General features: G+C 38.2%; 3 protein-coding genes across 3 annotated transcripts; 2 read left to right on the plus strand and 1 right to left on the minus strand.

Annotated features, from left to right (window-relative positions):
- The first annotated feature begins 1,973 nt into the window (after positions 1-1,973).
- On the plus strand, positions 1,974-3,382 carry LOC131431276 (DNA-directed RNA polymerase III subunit RPC4). Its single transcript, XM_058596886.1, has 3 exons — positions 1,974-2,359; positions 2,466-2,821; positions 2,889-3,382. Exons 1-3 carry the CDS (start codon positions 2,136-2,138, stop codon positions 3,365-3,367), a joined length of 1,059 nt encoding a protein of 352 aa, XP_058452869.1. The 5' UTR covers positions 1,974-2,135; the 3' UTR covers positions 3,368-3,382.
- LOC131431277 (small ribosomal subunit protein mS26) lies at positions 3,379-4,183 on the minus strand. Its single transcript, XM_058596887.1, has one exon. It carries the CDS (start codon positions 4,082-4,084, stop codon positions 3,425-3,427), a length of 660 nt encoding a protein of 219 aa, XP_058452870.1. The 5' UTR covers positions 4,085-4,183; the 3' UTR covers positions 3,379-3,424.
- Positions 4,184-11,194: 7,011 nt separating this feature from the next.
- Positions 11,195-23,170, plus strand: LOC131428055 (V-type proton ATPase catalytic subunit A). Its single transcript, XM_058591695.1, has 6 exons — positions 11,195-11,353; positions 11,804-11,922; positions 20,403-20,597; positions 20,676-21,759; positions 21,823-22,219; positions 22,287-23,170. The coding sequence occupies exons 2-6, from the start codon at positions 11,847-11,849 to the stop codon at positions 22,377-22,379; spliced, it is 1,845 nt and encodes a 614-aa protein (XP_058447678.1). The 5' UTR covers positions 11,195-11,353; positions 11,804-11,846; the 3' UTR covers positions 22,380-23,170.
- Positions 23,171-26,374: the final 3,204 nt, after the last annotated feature.

Here is a 26,374-nt window from a genome sequence, read left to right on the forward strand (position 1 = left end):
TTGTTTCCTTATCTTGGAGCAATCGCATAAAGAAAAATGTTAACGTCTGACACAGCATTTGACAGCGAACTAGAACCAAAGCAGGGATGCCAGGTATTTTTTTCAAAAATCTGTGATCAAACCCAAAACCTGTCTGTGAAAATCTGTGACCGTTTTCCGTACCCCAAAAGCAGTTCGAAATCAATTTGATGAGCAAAAAAAAGCTCTCACTCACACTCTTTTCCGTACCATTACAGCAGATCGAATACAATTTAGTGAGCAGAAAAAAAGGTCTCACTACCAACACGCTCTGTACCTTTTGCCTCACCCGCTCTGTACTTTTTGGCGCTAAACTGTGTTCGATTTCCAAAATCCGTGAAAATCTGTGATTTATTCAAGAATCTGTGAAAATCTGTGTTCATTTTCAGAAATCTGTGACAATCTGTGTCATTTTTAAAATCTGTGCAGCAAATTCAAGATTTGTGTAACACAGATTAATTTGTGAACCTGACATCCCTGAACCAAAGAACAAAAATTTTCGTCTTCAAGCCAATTGTATGCAGATGACAATCGTGCCATCGGGGTGACCAAAATGGACGATTCATTCTTTTGGTTTTAAAGTGAAGATTCTAAGTGTCGTCCCTCTCGGTTTAAAACTGATCGATTGAATTTTATTCATCGATTATCTGGGTTATTAATCGATTACTCTATTAATCGATAGATTCTACGCCATCCATATGTGCATGCCACGACGTAAAATACACTGGTGGCGTAATAAGACAGTTTTAGTTGTGTTGGTAATTTTCTCACGAAATTAAGTATTGCGCGCCGGGATTCAAGCATGTAAACATAAACAAACGACCATTTCAGATCGGGATTTCACTTCTTAGTTACTCCAGTTGTCGCGCAGCCTGGCGAATCTTTGGCACTAATTGAAAATCTGGACATTTTTTCTTCAAGGGCTTGCAAGGTAACGTCGAAATATAGAAAATTTTACACACATCCGATTCTGTTCATTTCGTTGGAGGAAGGATTTGGCGGATCGCACTGTGGTATCTATTACAGTTATTATGAATAATGGAGTGATTGTGCTGTGGGTGGCATTTCAAATTCAGGTGATGAAAACGACTGAAACATCCCGGAACAAAACACCCCATTTCACTGTCAATATTTTCGCAAACAGAACCAAATCTAAATATTTTCATAAAAGCAACTCCCGAAACGTCATTTGTTTATGTTTTTTCTTCTTCACGTCTCTCTGTTATTCCAAAATAAAATGACAACCGCACTAACACATAGAAAAACGTGATCACCAGGTATTTTACATCGTGTGTGCATGCTTGATATTTCTCGATGAACATTAGAATAGGTCCCAAGTGCAAATGACAGTTTCTCTTGGTTTACTTTCTCTTTCAATTCTTACGGTGAATTCCAGTAATTTCCAACAAATTCTACAATTTGTATCGAAAGTTGATGGTTTTTGCTATTGTCCTATGTGAAGTGTTAGATGAGAGGATTGCTGATTGAGCCGTAATACTCGAAAGAGAAAGTAAACAAAGAGAAACTCTCATTTGCACTTAGGACCTTTTCTCGTGTTTGTCTTCATTTTATTGTCATTGATCGGCAGAGATGCCAGATCTACAGATTCGTCTGTAAATATGCAGTTTTCGTACAGCTGCAGACATTTTTGTTATGCAGACTTTTGAAAATAGATTTTTTGCAGAATTTCGTCAAAATTAACACGCTTTTGAAATTGTCGCGACCTTTGTTTTGCTCGCCAAGTCAGTTTAGCGTAGCATACTTTATAGGGAAATTGCAGCCAGCAAGGTATACTTGCTGACTGCAGGTTTTTTTTTCGGATATACAGACTTTTACAACCCTGTCTGAAGATATTTCAATTTTTTACCTTGCATCTCTGATTGTGATAAAACAGTATGTTTTTGTAACAGTGTATACGACGAGAAAAAATAAGCGTGTGATGTGATTGAAGACGTTTGCTCTTTCAATGTTTTGTTTTGCTGCCCTTCAATTCGGGCGAAAAAAGTTGGTGCTCGAAGAGCTTGAGTCACGTTGAATTATTCTATTATATTAATTTTAAGGCTGAACATTTTTTTAAATATACTTGGGAGTGGTGCACTACATGATAGATCATAGTTATGGAATCCACAATGAAAATAAAGCAGGAACCAGGATTGAAAGCTCGAGGAAATGCCACGACAGCTGCGCAACCCGCGATCACCGTGAAATCCGAACGTTTATCCTCTTTCCGTGTTCCTAGAGATTTAACTCTCGGAGGACTTACAAATGGGCGTGCATCGAAACCGGTTACAAATAAAAAGGTTTATACACCTAATTTGAATGCGGTGAGGAATAAAGATACGTAAGTTGAATGCCAATCAATTGTACTATTGGTTATGTTCACAGTAGAGTTAACGAATATACAGATACAAATTTTACCTTTGAAATTCCGTTCCACTTTATCTTAGTAATGTCAAAACTGCCTCCATTGGAATAAAACAGCGAGTTAAGATTGAGCGAAATAAGGATGCGAAAGGTAGCTCCAAAAGCAAGAGTTCATTGATTCAAACGGCTGGTATATTTTCCGAGGGCCTAGCCCAGCGCACACTACAACGATCGAAGTACGATAAATATAACAACGCTTCAAAAGAGCCTGGAGAAGCGATCCGCAGGCCAGTTTTTCGATCAGAAGTGAAAGTAGATCCCGAGGAGGAAAGAAAACGATTATCCGATCTATTCGGTGAGCTGGAGAACGATGAATTGTCTCTAGAGGAGACTAAAAAATACGAAAATGGAACCAATATGCCTGTAAAACTCGAAAATTGTTAGTTTTTCGTTATTCCAAAATTGATACTATTGTATGAATATGAAACTTTTTTTTTTTTTTTCAGTGGATTATAAACTTCGACCCGCAATGCTTAAAGCAGAAATCAAAGACGAATTCAAACCAAAAATCGAAGCCAGCGAGTTACTCGACGCGATTAAAGCGAATGGTGCCCAAAATAACTTTTTTTTGTTACAACTGCCGGATGTGTTACCGGGAAGAACTGATACCGAAGTTCGCAAGACTGAGCCGTCTTCGAAAGAGCAACAGGACGCGCCAATTGAAACGGATCCGCCCCGTTGTACGGTTCGTGAGCTTGAAGAGGGATACGTAGGTAAATTAATACGATACAGATCCGGCAAGGTGAAGCTTATACTGGGAAACATGGTATTCGATTTAACCTTGGGCATGGATAGCGGATTCCTACAGGAATTAGTGTCTGTTAACACAAATACCTCGGAACGGAGTGGGAATATTATCAATCTAGCAGCTATTAAAGCAAAACTGAACGCATCACCCGACTGGGAATATCTTTTTGAAAAATAAAATACGACTAATCGATTTCTTGTTTCTATTTAAGCTATAACTTCAACCAACACATGTTCAAACTATGTCATCCTTTTGGTTTATTTTTTCAGCTTTGTGAATGTTGCCATCCAAATCGAGGGCGAAATTGTAGCTGACTGGTTGCACTAATGCCAATTCAATTGCTTGGTCTATATTTTCTCGGGTGATAAAACTTTTCGCTTGCTCCTGTTCTTCTCGGACCCGGGCCCGCAGTGAATCAAGTTTTTCGCGATCGCGCTCTTCCTTAGCAAGCAATCGTTCCAGTACGTATTTTTTTCGTTGTTCGTGTTCTTGTGCAAGCCGTTTATCGCGAATATCGGCAACATCTCGATTCCATTGTTCGTTGATACGTTGGGCTTGCTCCCATTCGGCTTCTTCCTGCTCTGGTGTCTGCAGTACCATGCCGGCACGAGACACCAATTTAAACGCTTCCACTTCATCCATCAGAAAGCGTCGAACAGCTTTCATCTGTGCGTGGTAATTATTGTTCAGGCGTTTTAGTTCCTCCTTTTCATCTTGGGATTGTAACTTTCGCTCTGGAACCCGGAACAATTTACTTTTAGCAGTACCAAGCCAACGGGGCTTTCGACGATACCGGACAGTCGTGTACTGTAACAAAACTTTGGGTAGAGATTCAGCTGGCTTTAGCAAACATCTAGCCGTTAGTATTCCGACAGCGGTGGAAATCCCGGACATTAGAGAAATAATAGAAAGATATCTAGTTCACAAATCCTTGATTGAAATAATGATCGAAATGAACGTGTTGACATCTAATACGGGTGCGTTCTGAGACGATTCAAGTGCACGATGATAAAGTATACAGGTGATACAATTTTTGTGATACCTGACTACACTGAAAATAATTTGCACGCTAGCATTATGTCAGACCCTGTCAGCTTGGAGCGAAATCAATCTCCAGTTCAGCAACGCCATCGCACGGCATCACATTCAACATATGATGTCAATTGTGTGAGTGTGCAGTGCTGCTATTTTGGCGCGCACGAATTTGACATTTATCTCCCTTACTTCTATGTACGAGATTCGATGCGGACTCGTCTGAGGGCGCCATGCTCGCAAAAAAGTATGTTGCCAATGATTTGTTCGGGAAATGTGAGAGCTGGATATCTTGTTAATATGATGTCTTTGATTATGTGCAAAGTATATTTGATTCTCAGATCCAAATGGATTCCGAATTAGCGAGAAATTTTCATTCGGAATTCTGTGTGGAAATCATAATGAATTCCGAATCAATTCCAACTCCAGTTCAACAACCGATTCCGAATGAATTTTGCCTACAACCGGTTGATTCGGAAATCTGTCGGAATTGAGTGAGAAGATGCGGGCTGAATTGTCAATTCGTCTTCTTCTTCCTCTTTTCCGATTTTGCTCGTTTTCGTGCAATTTTTCAGTTTATTTTTAAATGAAAACATTATATAACTGAATTTATAAATTTGAATATTCAAGTTTCTCGGATATACAGAACTAGTAAATAAGCAGTTCTTAGAATTCCAGCATAAACTGTTGAAATTCGCTGGAAATTAACAAAATGGCCTACCTTAGCCAGCATCATCAATTCCTCTAGCTGGAGTGTAGTGAAATGGCTTAAGTCGCCTAACTGTTACACGAACACATTCATAAAATGAGCGAATATTCAATGACATTTATAATGTCACTGTCAATCGGGTTGATCGAGCAGCCAACTCAGGAGAAAATTTTAGATCTGAATCCATTGAGCACTGATAAATCCTGCAGTCGAGTAAGAATTCATAGCTCATAAAATAATGGCAAAACGATGTGATAAGCACGAGTCATTAAAAATGTCATTACTAAAAAATAATATTTTAATGAACGTGTGATGGTGCAGTAATGACGAGATTTCTATCAAATTTGAAATACATCATTACTTAGTCATCATTAAAAATGACAAAAATATTGCTTGTGCAAGGGCCGCTATAAATCGTAATATTTAGATTCTATATGAATTTCATACGAATGTCACATTGTTTTCCATATAGATTTCAATTGAAACACAGTAGACCGAATCAAGTGTTTTGCACATACATTTGTGCTGTACATATTTCCATTAGTAAATGAAGCGTTTAACACATGTAGTTCGTTTCAATAGCAGAACACATCACTTCCAAAGGAAAACTATATCAAAGCTAAGTGAAAAAAAACCTGAATTTGCATCTTAGTGCATTTGCACATGAAATCTTAAAACAAATCGCGTTGGTTATGTATTGAATTTAAAAAGCACATTGAATTGAAGTGCTATTTACATACGAACAAGGGTGGCAAAAACTCGCTCATAAGATTCGATTTTTTCTATTAATCAGCTCACCTCATGATTTACGATGCAATCCGTAAAATGATGGTAAAGATGAAACTCATCGCTGATCTAAGCAAACACACTCACCTATACAGAGCACCGCTGACATCAAATTATGATGGTATTGATGGTTCTCAGTTTTGATTTTATAGCATTTAACTCTCATTCCTAGTTTTAAAAAGTGAGTACTGAGTTTGGCATCACCGTACCGAGCTACACCGGTGAGTGTATGCCTAAACCACAGAGCTGCCAACACGACCCAGCTTTTCGGTTTTGTTTTTGCTGGTACTCAAAACGAGCACGTGCATTAATGTACGAAAACAAAAATCGAATCGTAGCGTGATGTTCCGTAGCGATTGAATTTCATGTCTCGAGCTAAGCACAACTGGCTACTAAAACCGAATTCGTTTTTCAGCATACGAAAACATGTCTTGAAAATTGGATTGCAATGGCATCGATTCGAACGTTGGCCGCCCATGGCAACTCTGTTGGATGGGGAATACAAGCGAGACAGTCTCACAAGAATCTGATTCAATGTGTTGATGTACAAACACATCAAATCACAACTCACAAATCGTCTCTCAGTGGGTTCTAATATTTGATGTGCACTCAGCGCTCATCTGCTGATTGCTTGACACTACGATGTTGAGACGATGTTTTCTCTACACAAATGGTTACCCAGTTACTCAACTCGCTCAGCGATGCTTCTGAAACCGATTTGCAGGTGAGCTGAACTCGGTGATGATGAAGTACGGAGTTGATTATTGCCAGCCCTGCATACGAATCGATCGTACAAATTTGTATCAGTGTAAGGTTGCTGACAGAGCTCCCGCTAAGAAAAAAATCATCTTGGGAACTTCTATAATTATAAGCGTTATGTTATGCAGTTATTTTAAAGAAAACTTCAAAGCAGAGGTGGAAATAAGCCCATTTCACGCACGAAAATGTGAATCAAGATTTCCGATTGTGAATCAAAAAACCGAACACCGTGAATTAAAAAATTGGGTAACAAAATTAAGATCGCGGTTATGTTTTAAATTGTAGGAACTGTTGAAATGAAATTAAAGACGTTCTTAAATTCTAAGCAAAACCAAAATTTATCTTATCAAAAATCATTCGTTTCAAACATGTGATATGAAGAGATAATATCACAGACAGACAGGACACTCAAATTAGATTCTTCAAACATTTTAACGGTCATTTCGAATATTCTTTTAGTTGGGACAGTACTCACATGCAGGGCTTGCAAATTGAAGCAACGAATATGAACGAAAGGGTTTCACCATCTGTGCTATTCACACACATTCGTATGTCAGGTAGAATTCACAGCGCAACCCAAGCCAGGAGAGCTGCTTCGTTCGTTCATTAGTTCATGAATATGCCCGCTTGCTGAGACCTATGCTTCATGAGGTTAGCATTTGATGAATGGTTCTCATATTGTAGATGCCTATGAGGAAACTAGTTTCATAACTTTTAGTTCCGATGAATGTTAATTTAAAGAACATTGCATTTAGTGTTTCTAGGATATATACACAGTGTAAACTGCCAAGAAACAAATTGATCGTTTTGAAAATGGGCTCAAATGCAAAACTTCTGCTATAAAATGTTTAAAGTATGTTTGAAATGTGATCAAATTTGGTCTTGGAATGCGAACATTATGTTAAAAATGATTTCTGTAAACCTACTTTTTAAAAATAAACCGTAAACATTGCCTATATGACTTTGCTTCGCGTCTTGTAGCACACCGCGAGGCAAGGTCTTCTTTCTCGTACAATACTAACGAGAGCGAACCCTTCATTCCATTACATTGTCATGGATTGCTTAGTTCATGTGTTAACTGAGACTGAGAGCACAGACAGTTTACTTGGCAAGGGGAATTGGTCTGCTCAGTAGCATATACTCTCACGCATCCAGTTTCTCTCTAATATAGGTCTCTCATTCAGCTATGTTAAGCAAAGTGTTCACAGCAGATATTTTTTGTTGCTTCGTTCGTTTGTGGATTCACAATACAAGCCCTGCTCACATGTGTCATGATGGCGCCACGTTACACTATTGAAAACATCCTGCCTGTCATCTAGACTGTGTTTATTTTTTTCATTTACCAACAGAGTTGCCATTTATACAGAATTACCTGCAATATATTGATTTGTATACGTCCATGCGAATTTCATGCAGGATACAGATTTAATACATATTGCCAAAACTTTATAAATAATTGTGCCTACTTCTCACTCTCCAACGCAATACAAAATTCAACCCGTTTTGTTACAATATTTACTTGCTTCTGGTCTGCCGTCATAATTTCGGGTAAAAACTACCAACACAATAAAAAATAGTCTAGATGAACAACGTTGAGTCAAATAAATGGTTACCTTCCAACATCGCGGAAAAGTTAAATATATTATCAACGTAATCCAATAATTTATTGTGACGATTCATTTTCAAATATTTCGATGAAATCAGGCATCCCTGCAAACAGCTGATCGGTGTTGACAAACGAGGGGAAACCAACTAGTAAAAAAACTTTTACATAACACAAGGGGTGTACAGATAGTAAATAGTTCGCGCAGTACAATATAGGTGGAACTAGAGCATCACGAAAAATTATTTTAATAAGAATTTACTCATACTGTCATGTCAGTTAGTCTGTGATAATACTAACTATTTTTATTTACTGTGAATCAAACAATTTGCTTATGTCCACCCCTGTTTTAAAGTGGAACTTACTTCGACATATCATGGAATTTTCAATTGATTGTTACACTTTTAGATTCAAATTCTATCCGATTTGCAGTTTCGACATTACAGAGTAATAAGTGATTAAAATCTTAAATTGCCACTTAAAACGACGGTCATTAAAATACTGTCATGAGAACTGAAACACCGAAGAATACTCATGCGAAAAACACATGCGGATTGATAAAAAAGGTATCATTTCACTGCTAGGTGGATTAAGCACGTTTTTAAAAGTCGAATCAGACAGGATTTTTTTTATCTCGTGGTTGTTTTCTGTAAAACTCAAGTTCAGAAAAGATTCGTTAACAACTGACATTACTTTATCTCCTATAAAATCGATATTAAATCAAAGATAAAGTCAAGATGGAATACTCTATGATTTTTCATATACCATTTAAATAGGACCCCTCGATGAAATCGGTTCACCGTCAGTTGCAGTACAATTCTTATTTAAAACAAAACAACAAGCGTCGAACCGCTACATGCGTCGTAACTATGACAATTTTTGTTTGTGTAGAATTAATCTTAAATTGCAATATGATCGAAATCGTAGTATTTTGCTGCATATCGAGTGGTTTTTGAAACAGGAAAACAAAAATCAATAAGAATTATTGCTAAGAATCTGTTCAATTTGAAATATTCTTATTTTACGATGCATTAAAGTGAATGGATGTTACAACATATTTTGTGCGGTATGTTTACTTCTTTCCAAACTTGTATTGTTGCTACGGAATTTTACCGTCATTGTCAAATGCTTATCGACGCTTATTTACGAAGGGTCAACAAAATTACACTATTACTAAGTTCACTGGTTCACGATTACTGGTCCGATATTTTTCGATGGATCGTATGGGACATTGTAATCTTGAGTTTATCTTTGATTAAATCTTGTTCATAATTGAAGTGCAATCTAAAATTTTCTGTTGCTTCGCCTGAATGAAGCCCACAAAATTTCACCCATTTATAGCGACCCTCACGTGAGACAATATTATTATCAATCCAAAGTATTGTAAATGCCGTCAATCCAATTGGCTTCTTAAATTGAGCATTTGGAGCTTTAAATATTGCAACCCCGAAAAATTCGGAACCATATCATTACGTCTACAGGAATGGTATTGTGAGGATAATCTATTATTTCGTTCCATTTTTTCTAATTGTTTATGTCTTACCACTTTGAGCCATAGCTGTATTTTAATATATTTTTTATATATTCAATTAAATGCTTAAAAACAATTAATTGAGCTTTGATGACAAAACACGAAATATCTCATGTTGAACGCAAAATCGAGTCCATTGTTGACGTATTACCGGATCTTTTGGAAAACGGAAAAAGTCAAGTTTGGATCGAAATGCTTAGTGCGACCACAGTGTGGAACACAGCATTTCATTCTTCTCGTCAGGGCTTGTATTGTGAATCCTCAAACGAACGAAGCAACAAAAAATATCTGCTGTGAACACTTTGCTTGACATAGCTGAATGAGAGACCGATATTAGAGAGAAACTGGATGCGTGAGAGTATATGCTACTGAGCAGACCAATTCCCCTTGCCAAGTAAACTGTCTGTGCTCTCAGTCTCAGTTAACACATGAACTAAGCAATCCATGACAATGTAATGAAATGAAGGGTTCGCTCTCGTTAGTATTGTACGAGAAAGAAGACCTTGCCTCACGGTGTGCTACAAGACGCGAAGCAAAGTCATATAGGCAATGTTTACGGTTTATTATTAAAAAGTAGGTTTACAGAAATCATTTTTAACATAATGTTCGCATTCCAAGACCAAATTTGATCACATTTCGAACATACTTTAAACATTTTATAGCAGAAGTTTTGCATTTGAGCCCATTTTCAAAACGATCAATTTGTTTCTTGGCAGTTTACACTGTGTATATATCCTAGAAACACTAAATGCAATGTTCTTTAAATTAATATTCATCGGAACTAAAAGTTATGAAACTAGTTTCCTCATAGGCATTTACAATATGAGAACCATTCATCAAATGCTAACCTCATGAAGCATAGGTCTCAGCAAGCGGGCATATTCATGAACTAATGAACGAACGAAGCAGCTCTCCTGGCTTGGGTTGCGCTGTGAATTCTACCTGACATACGAATGTGTGTGAATAGCACAGATGGTGAAACCCTTTCGTTCATATTCGTTGCTTCAATTTGCAAGCCCTGCTTCTCGTAAAACTTAACACACTTTCGAGTTTACACTAATTTAACAAATCTTTTTTGGTTACACTTTAATTCACTAAGAAGAAAAACGGCTTGATGCTGATTTTATTTACACAGTGCTGCACTATAAACATTTATTACAAATGAGATTGAAAAAAGTGAAACATTCTTTGAAAATTTTCATGTTCATTGGTGAGTTAAAATTGCACATTTTAATAAAATTGTTTTCTGATTTTCTTTATATTTGGCATCATTGCTCGCGTACCCTGCAAAAGTTTTTTCTTTTCACAATGGGCGGGTAGCAACATCAAAATCAACCAATCAGAAACTAGTCCATTTGGAACGGATTTTCTCTTCTCTCGTCTCGGATTATAACAGGTTCTGATAATTCGTTTGCTTGTCGTAGCCCCGATTATTCGAGAAGAAGCGTGTTTTCTTTCAGTGCAGTAACGCGTAGAGGCTGCGTTGCCAACATTAGGAAAATAAGTGTAACGCATTGCAAGTGTAAGTTAACTAATGTAAACTGTGTGAACGGTTTCCTTTATCGTATAGCCATTTCTGATGGTGTTGGTAACCTGTCCGTCAGTTTAGCAGCTAAGGAAAATTTTCACTTGTGCACGGGTTACTTGTTTCATTCGGTTGGTTCGGGCACATCGGTCTTGTGATATCACCTGCTTCATTCGGTGTGTAGTGGCTTTACATTTTTCCTGGTCTGGACAAGCGGCGTAAGTTTATTCTATTGTAGGACTCACATTTGTGGTCCCAAGTCATAATGGTTAATTTAACAGCAAAGTAATATTTTGTGATGGGTTCTGGAATGTTGATAGCAATCATTGAAAGCCCTTCTAGGCTAGTCCACGATTGATAGATTCTATATTCTTTTTGAAGTTTGTCCGTTCTGATCTCGGCTTTCAAAAATTCATGTCTGTTTGTTTTGCGGAATCAATAGTTTTAAAATTGTTTTTATAAAGTGATTTCTATTGCCAAGAGCAACTTTGTGATATTTTGATTAAGGGTCACATGACCGTCACCACCTGATTAGTTGTTTTGCCGAAGCAATCTTATCCCACTTTGCGCTGTTAAATTTGTAATCAAGAGCAGTACTGCATTATTCGAGCATTAATTACTGTAATCATTTGACAGAACCATAATTTTCTACTGATTTTCTATTTCAGAACAACTTAGTTATAAAACGGAACGAAAGGACCAAATCGGAAAATGGCCAATCTAAATAAGATCGCTGTCGAGGAACGAGAGTCCAAGTTCGGATATGTATATGCCGTATCCGGTCCAGGTAAGAAAGTACCAGCGGAGTTAGAGCGAGTGTAAATTGATATTTTTGCAAAAGTAAAATCAAAATCAAAATTCTGAAGTGACAATTGCTCTGACCAGTCACATGACATGGTTGTGTATGTATCTGCGCAATGGTTGCACGAAATGTTCGGTTGAATGTGTTCGGATTGTATGGAATCACACATACATTGCTTACCATGTGTAGAAGATATTCATTCAGCACAACAGTTTAAATGTCATGTTTTCATTCGATAAATAATGCTTATCGTAATTGCGTTTTGTCACTGAAATAATTTATTTAGAGCTAGCGAATTCAATTTAGAAAAGTTATGACTCGGAATTACTGTTTTTTTCTTTGCGCTGTCTGACTAAGGACACATTTGGCCCATAATCACGAATTAAAATTTTTCCCGAATGATTTTCCACAGATAACAGATCTACCTACAGGCTCGCATACCAACTGTGTGTAAACTTTGTAATGAGCAGTCTGGCAAACACTTGCAGATTCGCAAATATCTCGCTAAATTTTCGCTTTGCCAAAATAACAGGCTTAGTTTTGTTTGGATTCACCTGTGATTTAAACAATATTGGAATATGATGAGAAGAGCCTCGAATGCTCAGCAACGGATTATTATTAAGCTTCTGAATATTGAAACTGGATTCGAGAACTAAATTTTGTAAAAATTCAAGAACTGAATTCAGGACCTGGATTCTGGCTTACCTGAATTCTGAACTTTAATTCAGTTTTGGAATTTAGATTCAAACTGCAGATTCAGAATTTAGTTCCAGATTGTAGGTTCAGAATTTAAAACTATGACTGAGCCCTGTAAAACTGTATATGAGTTCTAATTCTGGATGAATATGATGAATCTTAGATCTAGATTCTGGAACTAAAGCTGAAAATGATTTCGGTTTTGGAATTTAAATTCCGAATTAAGTTTTAGAATTCAGAACCTGCATGCTGGAACTAAATTCGGAATATGTATTCTGGAGCTAAATTTTGGAGCTGTGTCCAATTCCAGAATTCAGTCCTGGTATAGAATTTTGGTTCTGGTAACAATAGACAAATGATGGAAAAAAGTACTCAATAGTTTCACTAATTGGTTCTTTTTAAAACCATTAAAATATTCTCAAAAGATTATACGAGGTGTATGCTAGAATATGTTTGTTGTCAATTAATCGTACTTTAGTATAGATGCACCGTTACAATTCTGAAATCGAAACAATAAAAGTTGCAAAATTCACACAATATAGTAATACGAACGATTATCTATATTCAGAAATGTGAAAAAGCATGTTAGTTTGATTCGTATTTACGACCTCCAGTTATGTCCGTGACATCACCCATCACCGTCCTCCAGTTATGTCTGTCAAGATAACAGTCTCCGAAAGTTAATGTGTTTTGGTGAAAGCGTGTTCATCTGAGCGAATGTGTTGGAAATGGTTTGCGTAAAAGAGGCAATTTTGGCTTGGAAGACAAAGAACGAGCCGGAGCACAACCAGAGTTTGAACATGAAGGATTGGAGGAATTGTTCAATCAAGACTTGTCGCAAACGCCAGAAAAACCTGCAAAATCATTCGGAATTACTCAGTCAGCTATTTGATAACGTTGATCAGCAATGGAAATAAACTGAAAGGTAGGCAATTGGGTGCCATATGAATTGAAGCCATGAACACCGTTTTTTAGGTGCAAACAATTGCTTCAATAGCCCAAACGAGAAGGTTTTTTTGCATCGAATAGTTACTGACGATGGAAACTGATTCCATTACGATACTCCAAAACGTCTGGCAACAAATGGATCAGAGTTAGGCAAAACAGTCCATTTCAAAGAACCGTTCAGTACTGCAAAGTTTTATTGAAAGAATTAGTTCTCCAAAGCCGCTCGTTCGTTATATTGGTAGTTGATTAGTTGATAGTAGACAAAACGTTAAATTAAAGTTTTGTTAGCTAAGCGAGAAAAAAAAGGTCGCACGAATTGAAACTAAGACTTTATGATGAAGCTTTCTCATTGAAAAAATACCGTTCTCGAGAAAAGAAATATCGATCATTCATTCGTTCACAAGAACTAGTTCTTTTGTTTATTTGTATAACTTCATCTGACAGATTTTGTCTTAACGAAAAGCAAAACAATTAAAAATTAAAAACTAAACCTAACTATCACTATTCACTACGTGAAAATTGTCAAGTAAACGTTTATGAAACATGTTTGACGACACATTAAAATCGAATAGTTGAGAGAACTCGTTGAGCCGCATACAAACTGTCCGAAAAGGCTCATGTTGTCCATACATTCTATTTCGCGGTTCAAGAGACATGATGTTTCGCTGGCGAAGTGATCTTTCAGGTATGTACAGGTTTAGGCGCATGAGTAACGTTGGACTATCAATGTCGCCCAAAAGCAGTTTGGCAGCGAAAGTTGCTTGAGCAATTATGCGTCATACCTCCAATGACTCGAGATTCAACAAACGGCAGCGGTTTCGTATGATGGTAGGTTCATAGGGTCACGTCACGGTAATAGGCGCAGAGCGCACCTCACAAATTTACGTTGAGCAGTCTCAATCCTAGCGATCCTGTAAGTATGGTAGGGGCACCAAATCACAGAGTTTGACTCTAGTATTGAGCGTACAAAGACCCTGTCAGCTTGGAGCGATCTCAATCTTTAGTCCAGCAACGCCATCGCACGGCGTCTCATTCAACATGTCATGTCAATTGTATGGGTGCGCAGTGCTGCTATTTTGGCGCGTACGAATTTGACATTTCTCTCCCCTACTTCTATGTACGTGATTCGATGCGGACTCGCCTGAGGGCGCCATGATCGCAAAAAAGGATGTTGCCAAAGATTTGTTCGGGAAATGTGAGAGCTGGGTATCTTGTTAATATGATGTCTTTGGTACAAGTGAACAGTACAATGATTTTAAACAAAGTGGATCTCGAAACTCTTTGGCTACCTTTAAGATGAAACCATGTTGACAGTTTGCTTTGGCCAACATATCGTCATAGTGCCATCTAAAAGTAATTTCACGATCTAGAGTGACACCAAGGTCCTCGATACATTCCACTCGTGTCATGGACCTTTTTGAGATTTCATAGCCATACAAGATAGGATCAATTTTCCGGTAGAAAGATATGACGCAGCATTTCTCGATACTCAGACACAATCAAATTTTTGAACACCAATCTAGGAACTTTTGTATCATATGTTGTAGTTCAAAATAGTCCGCGAGACGCTTGATAATCTTCAGGATTTTTGCATCGTCTGCATAAAATAATGTCGATTTCGGTGGTAACAGTAGTGAAACATTCATGAAAAGCGAAAACAGCCACGGACCATGATTTGCTGCCTTGTGGAACTTCAGAAAAATTCGAGAAAACTTCTGATGTTGAAGAACCAATTTTAACTCGTACAGAACGCTTTGTCAGATACGATCTGAACCACTCAACACTCATCGTTGAGACACAGTAGTTGAAGCTTGGACAGAAGTATTTTGTGTTCTACTCGATCAAATGCCGCTTCAAGATCCATATACGCTGCATCGATTTGCCATCCAGAGTCCATGGTCTGCACATATTTTGAGGTGAATATCATAAGATTCGATGCAACCGAACGTTTCGGGTAAAAGCCGTGCTATTCATTATCTATGTAGGCTCTGCTACTGGCAAATAAAAGATCGTTCACGATAATCTCGAATAGCTTCGAACATGCACACAAAGACGTAATAGCGCGATAGTCGAAAATGTCACGTTTATCGCCTTTTTGTGAACCGGAAACATATAGAAGTTCCATATTGAAGGAAACTCACTGAGTGCTCCCTCACAACGCTTCAACACAGATGAAGGAATACCATCAGGACCAGCAGCGAACGACAGCTTTAATTTCGTATTGCTGTCTCAACCATTTGCTCAGTTATGAGAGGAATATGGAAATTAAATATATCACGTGGTTTTGAATTGTTCGCGAACGAATTGCCCATCTCTACTTTATAACACTGGGCGAAGCTCAGCAACTGTCATTGTGGAAAAGCTGCATCTTGTGGGGTTTTGATGTAGTAACAGATCTTTACGTCATCGGCAAACGATAGACGAGGGCCCTCTAGAGAACATTTGGTGTCGTTGAAGTACAGTAAGAATGTTAAAGGTCCGAGATGGCTTCCATGCGGACTTCTGGACGATGTGCTAAACATGCGAATGGAAACGTGATCGCCGATTTTTACTGCGTAAGCTGTCGAAGAATGTTTGAGTTGAACCCAAGTCTTTCCAATTTAGCAATCGTGATGGCGAAACGATCAGTGTACATAGCGTTTGTTTGTGAACATTTCGATAAAACCATCAGTCAGATAGAATGCAAAGTGCAAATCTAGTCCCTACACTAAGCAGCATTTTGCTAATTTCGAAGAAGTCTTAAAATTCTCTCGATTCTTTCTTTGCATAAAAAGGTGATATTTTCGGTGAGAAATCCACATATTTCAATCCACAGAAGTATGGATGGAAAACCCTGTTTTAACCCACCTAGTTGTGCAATGCCTTTCGTATAATCACTAATATGAGAAATCGATGCAAGTTCATTTTAAGATTTTTTGGAACTATTTCCAGTTTCGGAATAGCCAAGTTAATTTGTATGACTGTCGGCTAACAAGACCAACAGGTTGGCTCAGTTGAAACGTTGCAGGTATTTTGTGTTTTACCTTATTTTATATTTATAAAAAATAGGTATAGAATTTGCTCGAATTTTAGAAAAAATTTCCGAGTGTGTGTGTGTGTGTTTGTGTGTGTGTATGTGTGTTGTCAACAAAGAGGTTGAGATCTCAGAGATGGCTGGATCAATTTTGATCAAACTAGTCGCAAATGAAATGTCTCCCTGTCACCTATAACGCTTTTGAATGGTTTTGAGATCTTTTGTTTACTTTTTGAGATCTTTTGTTTACTTTTTGAGTTATTAAAAGTTTTATATCAAAATTTTCAGTTTTTTGACATTATCTGTCACAACTAACTTTGAAAACAGAATATGTTTTCAGACTTAGATTTCGCATGGTAATAGCTATCCAACAAGCCATAGATTGTCAAAATCCGTCCATTTTTAACGGAGATATCGATATTTTTGTGTAAACGACTTTTCGCCTTATTCCAGTAGTAGGAGTTTTACGCGTTTGATGATAAAGCGCAGTTTCGGAGCCAAATGAAACACGATTTTCTATACTGTTACATACAATTGTTTCTATGTACCAAAAAGACTGTGTACAGCATCTTTTTATGGCACTTTGCCTCGGACCGATTTTAGCACGGTTCGTTTTTGGTAACATAATCGTTCGAGTATGATTTGTAAACTAGATGATGGCAGCATTTTCAAGTTGAAAGTAATATCATAAATATTTTGATTTAAACTACTTACAGTAATAAATGCTGGAACAACATTGCTTCCATACACCATTCGACTCAGTTCGTCGAGATCAGCAAATGCGTGTGCGACAAATAATTTCACTCAATTTTCTTGGAGATGATTCAACCGTTTTCTGCAAACTCAGATTCATATGAAAAGTAGTATACTCCCAAACAAGGTTCCTGAATTACGTATGGATCCGACTTCTGATTGCAGAACCACAGGATGATATGTGAAACGAAATTAAAATAATGCAACTCATTTTTCTCGTGGATGACTGAATCGATCTAAGATTCAAATGAAATCTAAGAACCATCTATAATTCAAATGGGAGATCTTAAAATCCTATAAAATTTCTTACTTTTTAGTCAGATCCGACTTCCGGTTTAGGTGATTCGTATACAAATGTCAATTTCACATTAATTATTCAGGTATATCGGGTTTGCAGATTCGGATATTCGAATACCAAATAAATTTATTTCAGTTTAAGCGGTATTCAGTTTTCGATTCTGAAGATACCCAAAAATTTAATTCGCACTACAATTTCTCAAAGATGTCTACACACTCCTCAGGTAAATTTAACTGATTTCGGCTACACCGATTTTAGAATTCCGGTTCCAGTATCGAATCGTTTCTCGAAGCTCAATCATTTTCCTAAAAAGGCCAAACCGAACTTCAAAAACAAAAATTCAAATTTAAGGAAAAATTCAAAAATGGTCCCATACAAAATTGGTAAATTTTATTCAATTCTGGAATTACAGGATGATGAGTTTTTAAAATTCATACAGATATAGAAGAAATAAATTGTTTGGCGTATTAATTTATGGCCATACGAATCATTTTGGGTTATGCTAGCTCATGAATACCGGCTCTGGAGGTACCATAAATGACGAAAAACTCTAAAGTGGAACTTACTTCGATATGGAATGTTCGATCGATTGTCACACGTTAAGATTGAAATTCGATAAAATTTGTAGTTTCGACATTACAGGGTAATGACTGATTAAAATCTCATGAGAACTAAAACACCGAAGAATATCCATGCAAAAAAACACATGCGGATTGATAAAAAAAAAAGGTATCATCTCACTGCTAGGTGGATTAATCACGTTTTTAAATGACGATTCTAAATTTTGGCTTGAATTACTCTTCACCTCAGAATTCCGGAACTAGACGTTAGATCTGGATACAATATCGTTGTAAGTTATGTGCAAAGAGCCCAAGATTTTGAAAATCGGTTCTACTATTTCAGAGAAATAGAAGTGAGTTCCGTATTTTTCAGAATTTATAACCATTTGGGGTTTGTACGCTCTTCGCTCCGGCACCTTCAATGGCGGTTTGTTTTTTTTAACAACTTCTCTCTTATATTTCCGGAACTGGAAGTTTATTGTTAAATCTAAATTATATTCAATAGCTGGCTGTAGATCCGTTGGACCTTTCAATTGCATCTTACTATGCGAAAATTGTTCAAGCGGTTTCAGAGAAAAGCGCATTTTTTCCAAGTCGGATTGAAATTCTATTGAGAGCGCGAAAAGAACTAAACTGTTATGATTGATGTTTGGAAGTATAACAATTTTATTTTAACAAAATCTTTTTGTCCTATGCCTACCATGATAATTATGAAGGCACAGGTTACTGTTCTTCAACACTCATCTTTAAGCTATTGTCTTCAAATCAGCAATCCCTCCGCCTTTCGATTATTTTCAAGCTTGATGCGTTGATAAAATCATCTGCTACTTTCTCAATAGCAATACAAAAGGTACTCTGGTTGCCGCATCGTAGTTCGATAGGGTCCTTTTCTCTCAGTTGTGACATCAGTCCTTGCCACCAGGATGCTTCTTGTACAGCGGTAGACAGAGCTACATATATTCGGCCTCACAGGTCGATAACGAAACAGTAGTCTGCTGTTTACAACTGCAGGATATTGTTCCTCCTTGCAGCAAGAATATGTAGCCGGTTGTTGATCTCCTGTTATCTAGCTCTGACGCCCAGTCTGCATCGCAATATCCGATAAGTTTTGAGTCGGCATTCGTAAAATAGCATACCTTCGTCGATGTTCCTCTTAGGTAACGTAAGAGACGCTTGACTGCTTCCCAGTGCTTCGGTCCAGGATTAGGGTTCAGTTTCTTCAGGTGTCTTTGGTGACATTTCCTTCGTTAACTTCTCTGCGGCATTCATCGAAATGGTAACAGCTTTCGCATCCTGCATGTTGAAGCGATGGAATTGATGTAAGTTCCTTGATCCAGCATAACAGAATTCTTCTTGCGAACGATCCGAATACCCAAACAGCTTGCAGCTGGTCCCAAATCTTTCATGCAAAATCTACTGCTCAGCTAGTTCTTGACGTTATTATTCATTCGGCCATCGTGGGAGAATATCAGCACATCCTCGACATACACGGCAATAAAAAGAATCTCCCCATCTTGGATCCAGTAGCACAGGCATGGATCGTACTCTGAAGCAATTAGTCCGAAACTCTTCAATGCAGTATCGAGATTGATGTTCCAGACTTTGCTTTACTGTTTGAGTCCATACAATGCCTTGTTAAAGGCTTCGGCTTGTAGATCCACTTGGAGGCTGCTCTACCTTCCGGTTTTATCGTACAGCCTATATCCCTTTGTAGCTTCGTCGAAACCAGTTAAAATGCATTCATGGGATTTTGGATCCCACTTTTTGCGTTTTTGCTTCGGTATGAACACCATCGCTTTTGTTTCGAACACTCGAACGTGAGAAAGATTTACCGAAATTGGTCCAGCCATCTCCGAGAAACACTCAAACATACAGACATTTTCTGATCTTTACGTACTGAATCGAATGGTATGTAAAACTCGGCCATTCGGGCCTTATTTGCAAAGTTTATTTTCACAATGATCGAATAAACTTTTTATATGAAAAGAAATAATCTTTCTATATGGAAATGCGTCTTAGTCCTAGCCTTTTATGTTTCATTTCAAATAAGCATTTGTGTTTTCGAATTAGAATTTTATATATGCAGTCTTGTATTTTTATTTGCCAGAATAATTTTCTATTACATTCATGCATTCAAGAGCTTAATGTTGAAGTTTCCAGTAAAAAAACATGTAAACAATTTTTTCTCTCTTCACAGTCGTCACTGCCGAACGTATGTCCGGATCGGCTATGTACGAACTGGTGCGTGTCGGTTACTACGAGCTGGTTGGTGAGATCATCAGGCTGGAAGGTGACATGGCCACCATCCAGGTATACGAAGAAACGTCCGGTGTCACTGTCGGAGATCCCGTGCTGCGTACCGGCAAACCTCTCTCAGTTGAACTTGGTCCCGGTAAGGCAAACAGCGCAGTATGACGCACTAGGAAACAGCCTATATAACTGTTGTTGTTGTTATTGTTGTTCGTTTCAGGTATTATGGGTAGCATTTTTGATGGTATCCAGCGTCCGTTGAAGGATATTAATGAGCTGACCGAATCGATCTACATTCCCAAGGGTGTCAACATTCCGTGCTTGTCTCGTACCCAGAGCTGGGATTTCAACCCGTTGAATGTCAAAGTTGGTTCACACATCACCGGTGGAGACTTGTACGGCTTGGTGCACGAAAATACACTGGTGAAGCACAAATTGCTGGTACCTCCTCGTGCTAAAGGTACGGTGCGTTACATTGCTGCTCCTGGCAACTACACAGTGGACGATGTTATCCTGGAAACGGAGTTCGATGGGGAAATCAACAAGTACACTATGTTGCAAGTTTGGCCCGTACGTCAGCCACGTCCAGTGACAGAAAAGCTACCCGCAAATCATCCTTTGCTTACCGGTCAGCGTGTGCTGGATTCACTGTTCCCTTGCGTCCAGGGTGGTACCACTGCCATTCCCGGTGCCTTTGGTTGTGGCAAAACTGTCATTTCACAAGCTCTTTCCAAATACTCCAACTCAGATGTCATCGTTTATGTCGGTTGCGGAGAGCGTGGTAATGAGATGTCTGAAGTATTGCGTGATTTCCCCGAGCTGTCGGTGGAAATTGATGGTGTCACTGAATCTATCATGAAGCGTACTGCGCTGGTCGCCAACACCTCCAACATGCCTGTCGCCGCCCGTGAAGCGTCTATCTATACCGGTATTACCCTGTCCGAATACTTCCGTGATATGGGCTACAACGTATCTATGATGGCTGATTCGACGTCTCGTTGGGCTGAGGCTCTTCGTGAAATTTCCGGTCGTCTTGCTGAAATGCCTGCCGATTCTGGTTATCCTGCATATTTGGGTGCTCGTCTTGCTTCCTTCTACGAACGTGCCGGTCGCGTCAAATGTCTAGGAAACCCGGAACGAGAAGGATCCGTATCGATTGTCGGTGCCGTATCACCACCCGGTGGTGATTTCTCCGATCCCGTCACCTCGGCTACACTCGGTATCGTACAGGTGTTCTGGGGTTTGGACAAAAAACTGGCCCAGCGGAAGCATTTCCCTTCCATCAATTGGTTGATTTCTTACAGGTAAGTTTTGTTTTATGTTGCTTTGATCCTCTCTAATCATCAACCTTCGTTTGTTTAAAACAGTAAATATATGCGAGCCCTGGACGATTTCTACGACAAAAATTTTCCCGAATTTGTTCCACTGCGTACTAAAGTCAAGGAAATTCTACAGGAAGAAGAAGATCTGTCAGAAATCGTGCAGCTGGTCGGTAAGGCGTCGTTGGCCGAAACGGACAAGATCACACTCGAGGTTGCCAAGCTGTTGAAGGATGATTTCCTGCAGCAGAACTCGTACTCCGCGTACGATCGTTTCTGTCCCTTCTACAAGACAGTCGGAATGCTGAGGAACATCATTGGATTTTACGACATGGCCCGGCATGCCGTGGAAACCACTGCACAGTCGGAAAACAAGATCACCTGGAACGTGATACGTGACTCGATGGGTAACATTCTCTACCAATTGTCGTCGATGAAGTTCAAGGTAAGTTTCCTGTGCGTTGGGGTTTGACCAATACAGATACTGATAAACGTAACGTATTCTCAATCAGGATCCGGTGAAAGATGGCGAAGCCAAAATCAAGGCAGATTTCGATCAGCTGTACGAAGACCTACAGCAAGCTTTCCGTAATTTGGAGGATTAAGCACAAAACCATACGTGACTTAACCAATTGTCCGAAATTTAAAATTTCCTTAAACAGTTTTATTGTTTTCCTTAAACGTAAAAGTGTAAACATAGAGAAAAAATACCTAGATACCTAGAAGCATTAAAAATAGAACAAAACATGTATTGCAAAACAAGCCTGATCAACAATTGCATCCACCCAAACAGGCACCGTTTAACAGGAGTATTTAGGTAATGTACACAATTTGAGCCAACACAATATTAGTAATTGGAGAATTCAGCATAGTGATTACAAAAAACGGCGAATGTTTTTATGGTTTTACATACATCATAAGCGTGGTAATATTAACATCTGCAACGAAAGTTGATAATAAAAGGGGATTCAATGAATAAAAAAGCTGCATGCTCTCAGCTAGAATAAACTGTGACGTCACGAAACAAATATGTACTACTTGAAATAACTTCTAAATGTACCACGGAAGGAGGAGAAACATTCGATAATGCTAAAACCCATATAGAAATGTGTAAGAAAAATAATCGTATAAACAGAGAATGTTTTACTGTGTTTAAGATAATGATGTTGTTATATTGATTTATTATTTAGTGAATATATTTTAATCCTTAATTTTGAAGTCGTTTTTTCCAAGTGTTTATCGGTAATATCGATAATAGTAGAGATACTATTTCACGTCGGGTGCATGTCTACAGCAATGTCTCTGTGTGACAACCTTAAGTTTATGCTATAAAATGCTATATATAACAAGAATGAGATAAGTAAACCCTCTATGAAAGTTGCATTCCGCATCAATACCCGGCTGTGTGTGATTTTATTGAGAAAATATCCCTAGCAGACAAGCTATCGAAGTAGAATAGTTATGTGTGAGTGTTATGTTATAATATGAACAGTTGGACTAGGCCTGTACCTAAGGGAAGTGAAAAAATTATATCCAAAGTCTTTCGGTTTTACGGCATACTAGAGTGCCTGTAATTTCAGACTGACGACAGCTGTTCGTTGGGAACGACGGCTTGTTCCAAACGAGCAATCGACCTGTCAAATACATTGTGAAGCTTACGACACTGCCAATAATTCGGATTAAATGTTTTGAATTGGTGCCAACATTACGGATGAGAGTTACTCTGATTTTAGGCACTCTACCACTAACTTGATATACATAAATATACTTTCATTAAATGGAAACTAGAGCTAGCAAACAAGTGTTTCTGATGTTACAAGGGGTGGTGAAGAAATCTGTTTTACGAACACTAAAGTGTAATGTTTGCCTCACTTGCTTTTACCTCATTGATCCTAAGCCGCCCGAATTCTGATGACCCATGATGATAACGTATACAGAGCAAATTGTGTCACCGAGGTCACCGTTCCGTCGATCAGCCCCCCCTCAATGCAATGTTTGCATCAAATGGACTCAATCATTTTTCAGTTTGGTATTTTTCGATCTTACCAAAACTTCAGTTTACATCCAATGTCCTATTTCTAACCAATCTTATCCAAACTTACAGCCTTCGGAACCAACCGAACAAACCCTTAGGGCATAGCATGATATAGCTAAATATTCACCAATAATAATTCTGCAATCCGACGGATTTGTGACACGAACGAATCTACACTTTCGTTCGAGTTCGAATTTTGCATTCTTTATTCCGTTCGACTTGTATGATTCGATCAACTCTCGTTCGGGAACACTTGAAATTTTGAACACTAACCATCAAAGCTGTCAACACTACTTACACGTTCTATATTATTTATATTGTTCATTTCTTAGTAAACGAAACCGTCACACCGTCACAAACTAGAACGATTCTAAACCGAACAGAAGTAATACGTACGCAAGTCGATCGAGTATTGTTCGAAAATTTAACAACTCGAACGAATGATATTCGAGTTCATATCCAACTCGAACGGAATGCAGAATAAAAATTGCACATTCGATCGAAATATTTCGAGTCGATCGACGTACAGAATAGGGGTGATTTTGCCGATAAACGCATCAAACAAGAATAGAAAGATTATTTTTACTCAAACAGTTGTTATTGCCCATAAGACGTGTTTTGCTTTATACGTCAAATTATTTAAGGATGAAATGAACAATTCTAATTTACGAATAATCCATGAAATGCTATTTTCATGAAAACAAGCTGACAAATAGTCTGGATAAATTAAAGCCAGTTTAAAGTCACATATATAGGACGTCAAGCCGAAACACTTGACCTCATCGAAGGATTTTAAATAATTTTCACATTTCAAATGAGTTATGACATACAAATAAATTCGCATTCTCTCGTTCTGCTGCTAACGCAGAAGACGATAGCATTCAGTTGATACCGTTCTTCTGATTAAATGTCATCGGGGAGACATGATGAGATAGGAACTTGCGAGCACTTACAGGGGGTATCCTATTTTAATATTGAACAGCTCCGTTATTTTCAGCCGACTCTTACAAATGAACAAGTTTTTTGAAGGATGCCCGGACTCGAATTGTATCACAAGAAAATATTCGGCAATCCCAGTAAAAATACAAGTATATTCATCCATTCAACCGATCATCTCCAAATTTTCAGAGGATTAAATCAAAGATTTAACTATATCCATGCTCGCTTTATTTCATTGCAATATCCAAACGAACCTTCCTCTTAACACTACTCATAAGGTCTTGTACAACGTTTGGACCAACATTTTTTTTTGCGAGAAAGTTATTTCCTTAGGATGTTCCCGAAGCCCTGCTTCATGATGGCCCAGCATTGGTTTGGAAGCATTCCTTATTGTTTACGTTCCTATTGCTAAATGTTTACGTTCCTAGTGCTTTCCAAATGAGCAAATTGATTGCCAAATCATGTATTTTTTGGTAAACTGACATTGTCTGCTTTCTGACGTCCTAGGGACAACTAACTTATGATGGGCAATGAAAAACAAGATTCCCGGAATCAACCGGAAGTCCTCTGCAGTTTTGTCAACATCTTGCGTAGAGCGTAGTGTATGTGATTTTCCTACTGTATTCTGCCGTTCATTGTGATTCGTCTTTTGAATTTTGTTTGTGCGTGGTTAAGGTGGTATTTGCCAACAAATATACTTATACTTTTACTGGAAGTAGTATCGTTAATTATGATGTGTAGTACCCAAGAAAACAAATTTTTTTTGGAACTAAATTGATTTCTACACTTGTCGAAATTTGTGCACTTAGCGTTTTTTCACTGATTTTCTAGGTGTTGCGGAATTCTTACGGTTTTTTGTCCAAAAAGGCACATTTCAGGACCGTTGCTGATTATTTCTCTTTTTTCCTGAGCTCGTATTACAAATCTCGATCGGACCAACACGAACTAATATTGGCAGCCCCATTTCAGATTTGGATGAAACTTTCTGAACATGAAGACTTTGCCACAAAAAGCCACTTTGCATACTTAGTTTTCCAAAATTGATCTAGACTGTCTCTTGAAAATTGCCAAACTTTTTTGACCTATTCTTTCAAATTGTTATAGTTGAACTAGTGATTTTCACAAAATCAGTCAACTTTTCGTGTAAAAATATCCTCCCTCACTAAAAAAATTGGTTTTAAAAATTCGGTTCAGCTATCTCTCAGAAAATTGTGTGGTAAAATAAAAGCAACCCAACCATCGTATTTCCGAAACCAGGAATCACAGCCATTTGATCTTCGAACTTGATCAATGGCCCAATAGTAGTTTTCAAATAAGTATAAGCTGTTTTTTCGCTCTCCCTCCCCCGTCTCCTCAGCATTTCGAAGTCAATTTATTAGATCTTTGCCGTTCTTAGTCATCTCGTTTCATACTCCCTTTTTTCACGACATTTACTTATCTTTGTTTCTTTCATTCTCTTCGGCAACATCACCATCATCACCCACGGAAAGCCTCTCCAGGCGATGACCAACATGCGGGCCACCCGCTGGATGTTTCCCGCGGATCCACAAGGACAAACGAAAACAGCCAACATCGATAAATACCCACGTCATCTGGACAATTCCCATGCAACTCCACTCCATCAAC

Source organism: Malaya genurostris, chromosome 2, assembly GCF_030247185.1.
Source record: "Malaya genurostris strain Urasoe2022 chromosome 2, Malgen_1.1, whole genome shotgun sequence".
Taxonomy (NCBI): Eukaryota; Metazoa; Arthropoda; class Insecta; order Diptera; family Culicidae; genus Malaya; species Malaya genurostris.

Coding starts and splice junctions, on each gene's coding strand:
- LOC131431276 (XM_058596886.1), top strand. CDS start 2,136: ATGGAATCCACAATGAAAATAAAGCAGGAACCAGGATTGAAAGCTCGA. Junction 2,360..2,465: donor GCGGTGAGGAATAAAGATAC/GTAAGTTGAATG, acceptor ACTTTATCTTAG/TAATGTCAAAACTGCCTCCA. Junction 2,822..2,888: donor GCCTGTAAAACTCGAAAATT/GTTAGTTTTTCG, acceptor TTTTTTTTTCAG/TGGATTATAAACTTCGACCC.
- LOC131431277 (XM_058596887.1), bottom strand. CDS start 4,084: ATGTCCGGGATTTCCACCGCTGTCGGAATACTAACGGCTAGATGTTTG.
- LOC131428055 (XM_058591695.1), top strand. CDS start 11,847: ATGGCCAATCTAAATAAGATCGCTGTCGAGGAACGAGAGTCCAAGTTC. Junction 11,923..20,402: donor ATATGCCGTATCCGGTCCAG/GTAAGAAAGTAC, acceptor CTCTCTTCACAG/TCGTCACTGCCGAACGTATG. Junction 21,760..21,822: donor AATTGGTTGATTTCTTACAG/GTAAGTTTTGTT, acceptor TGTTTAAAACAG/TAAATATATGCGAGCCCTGG.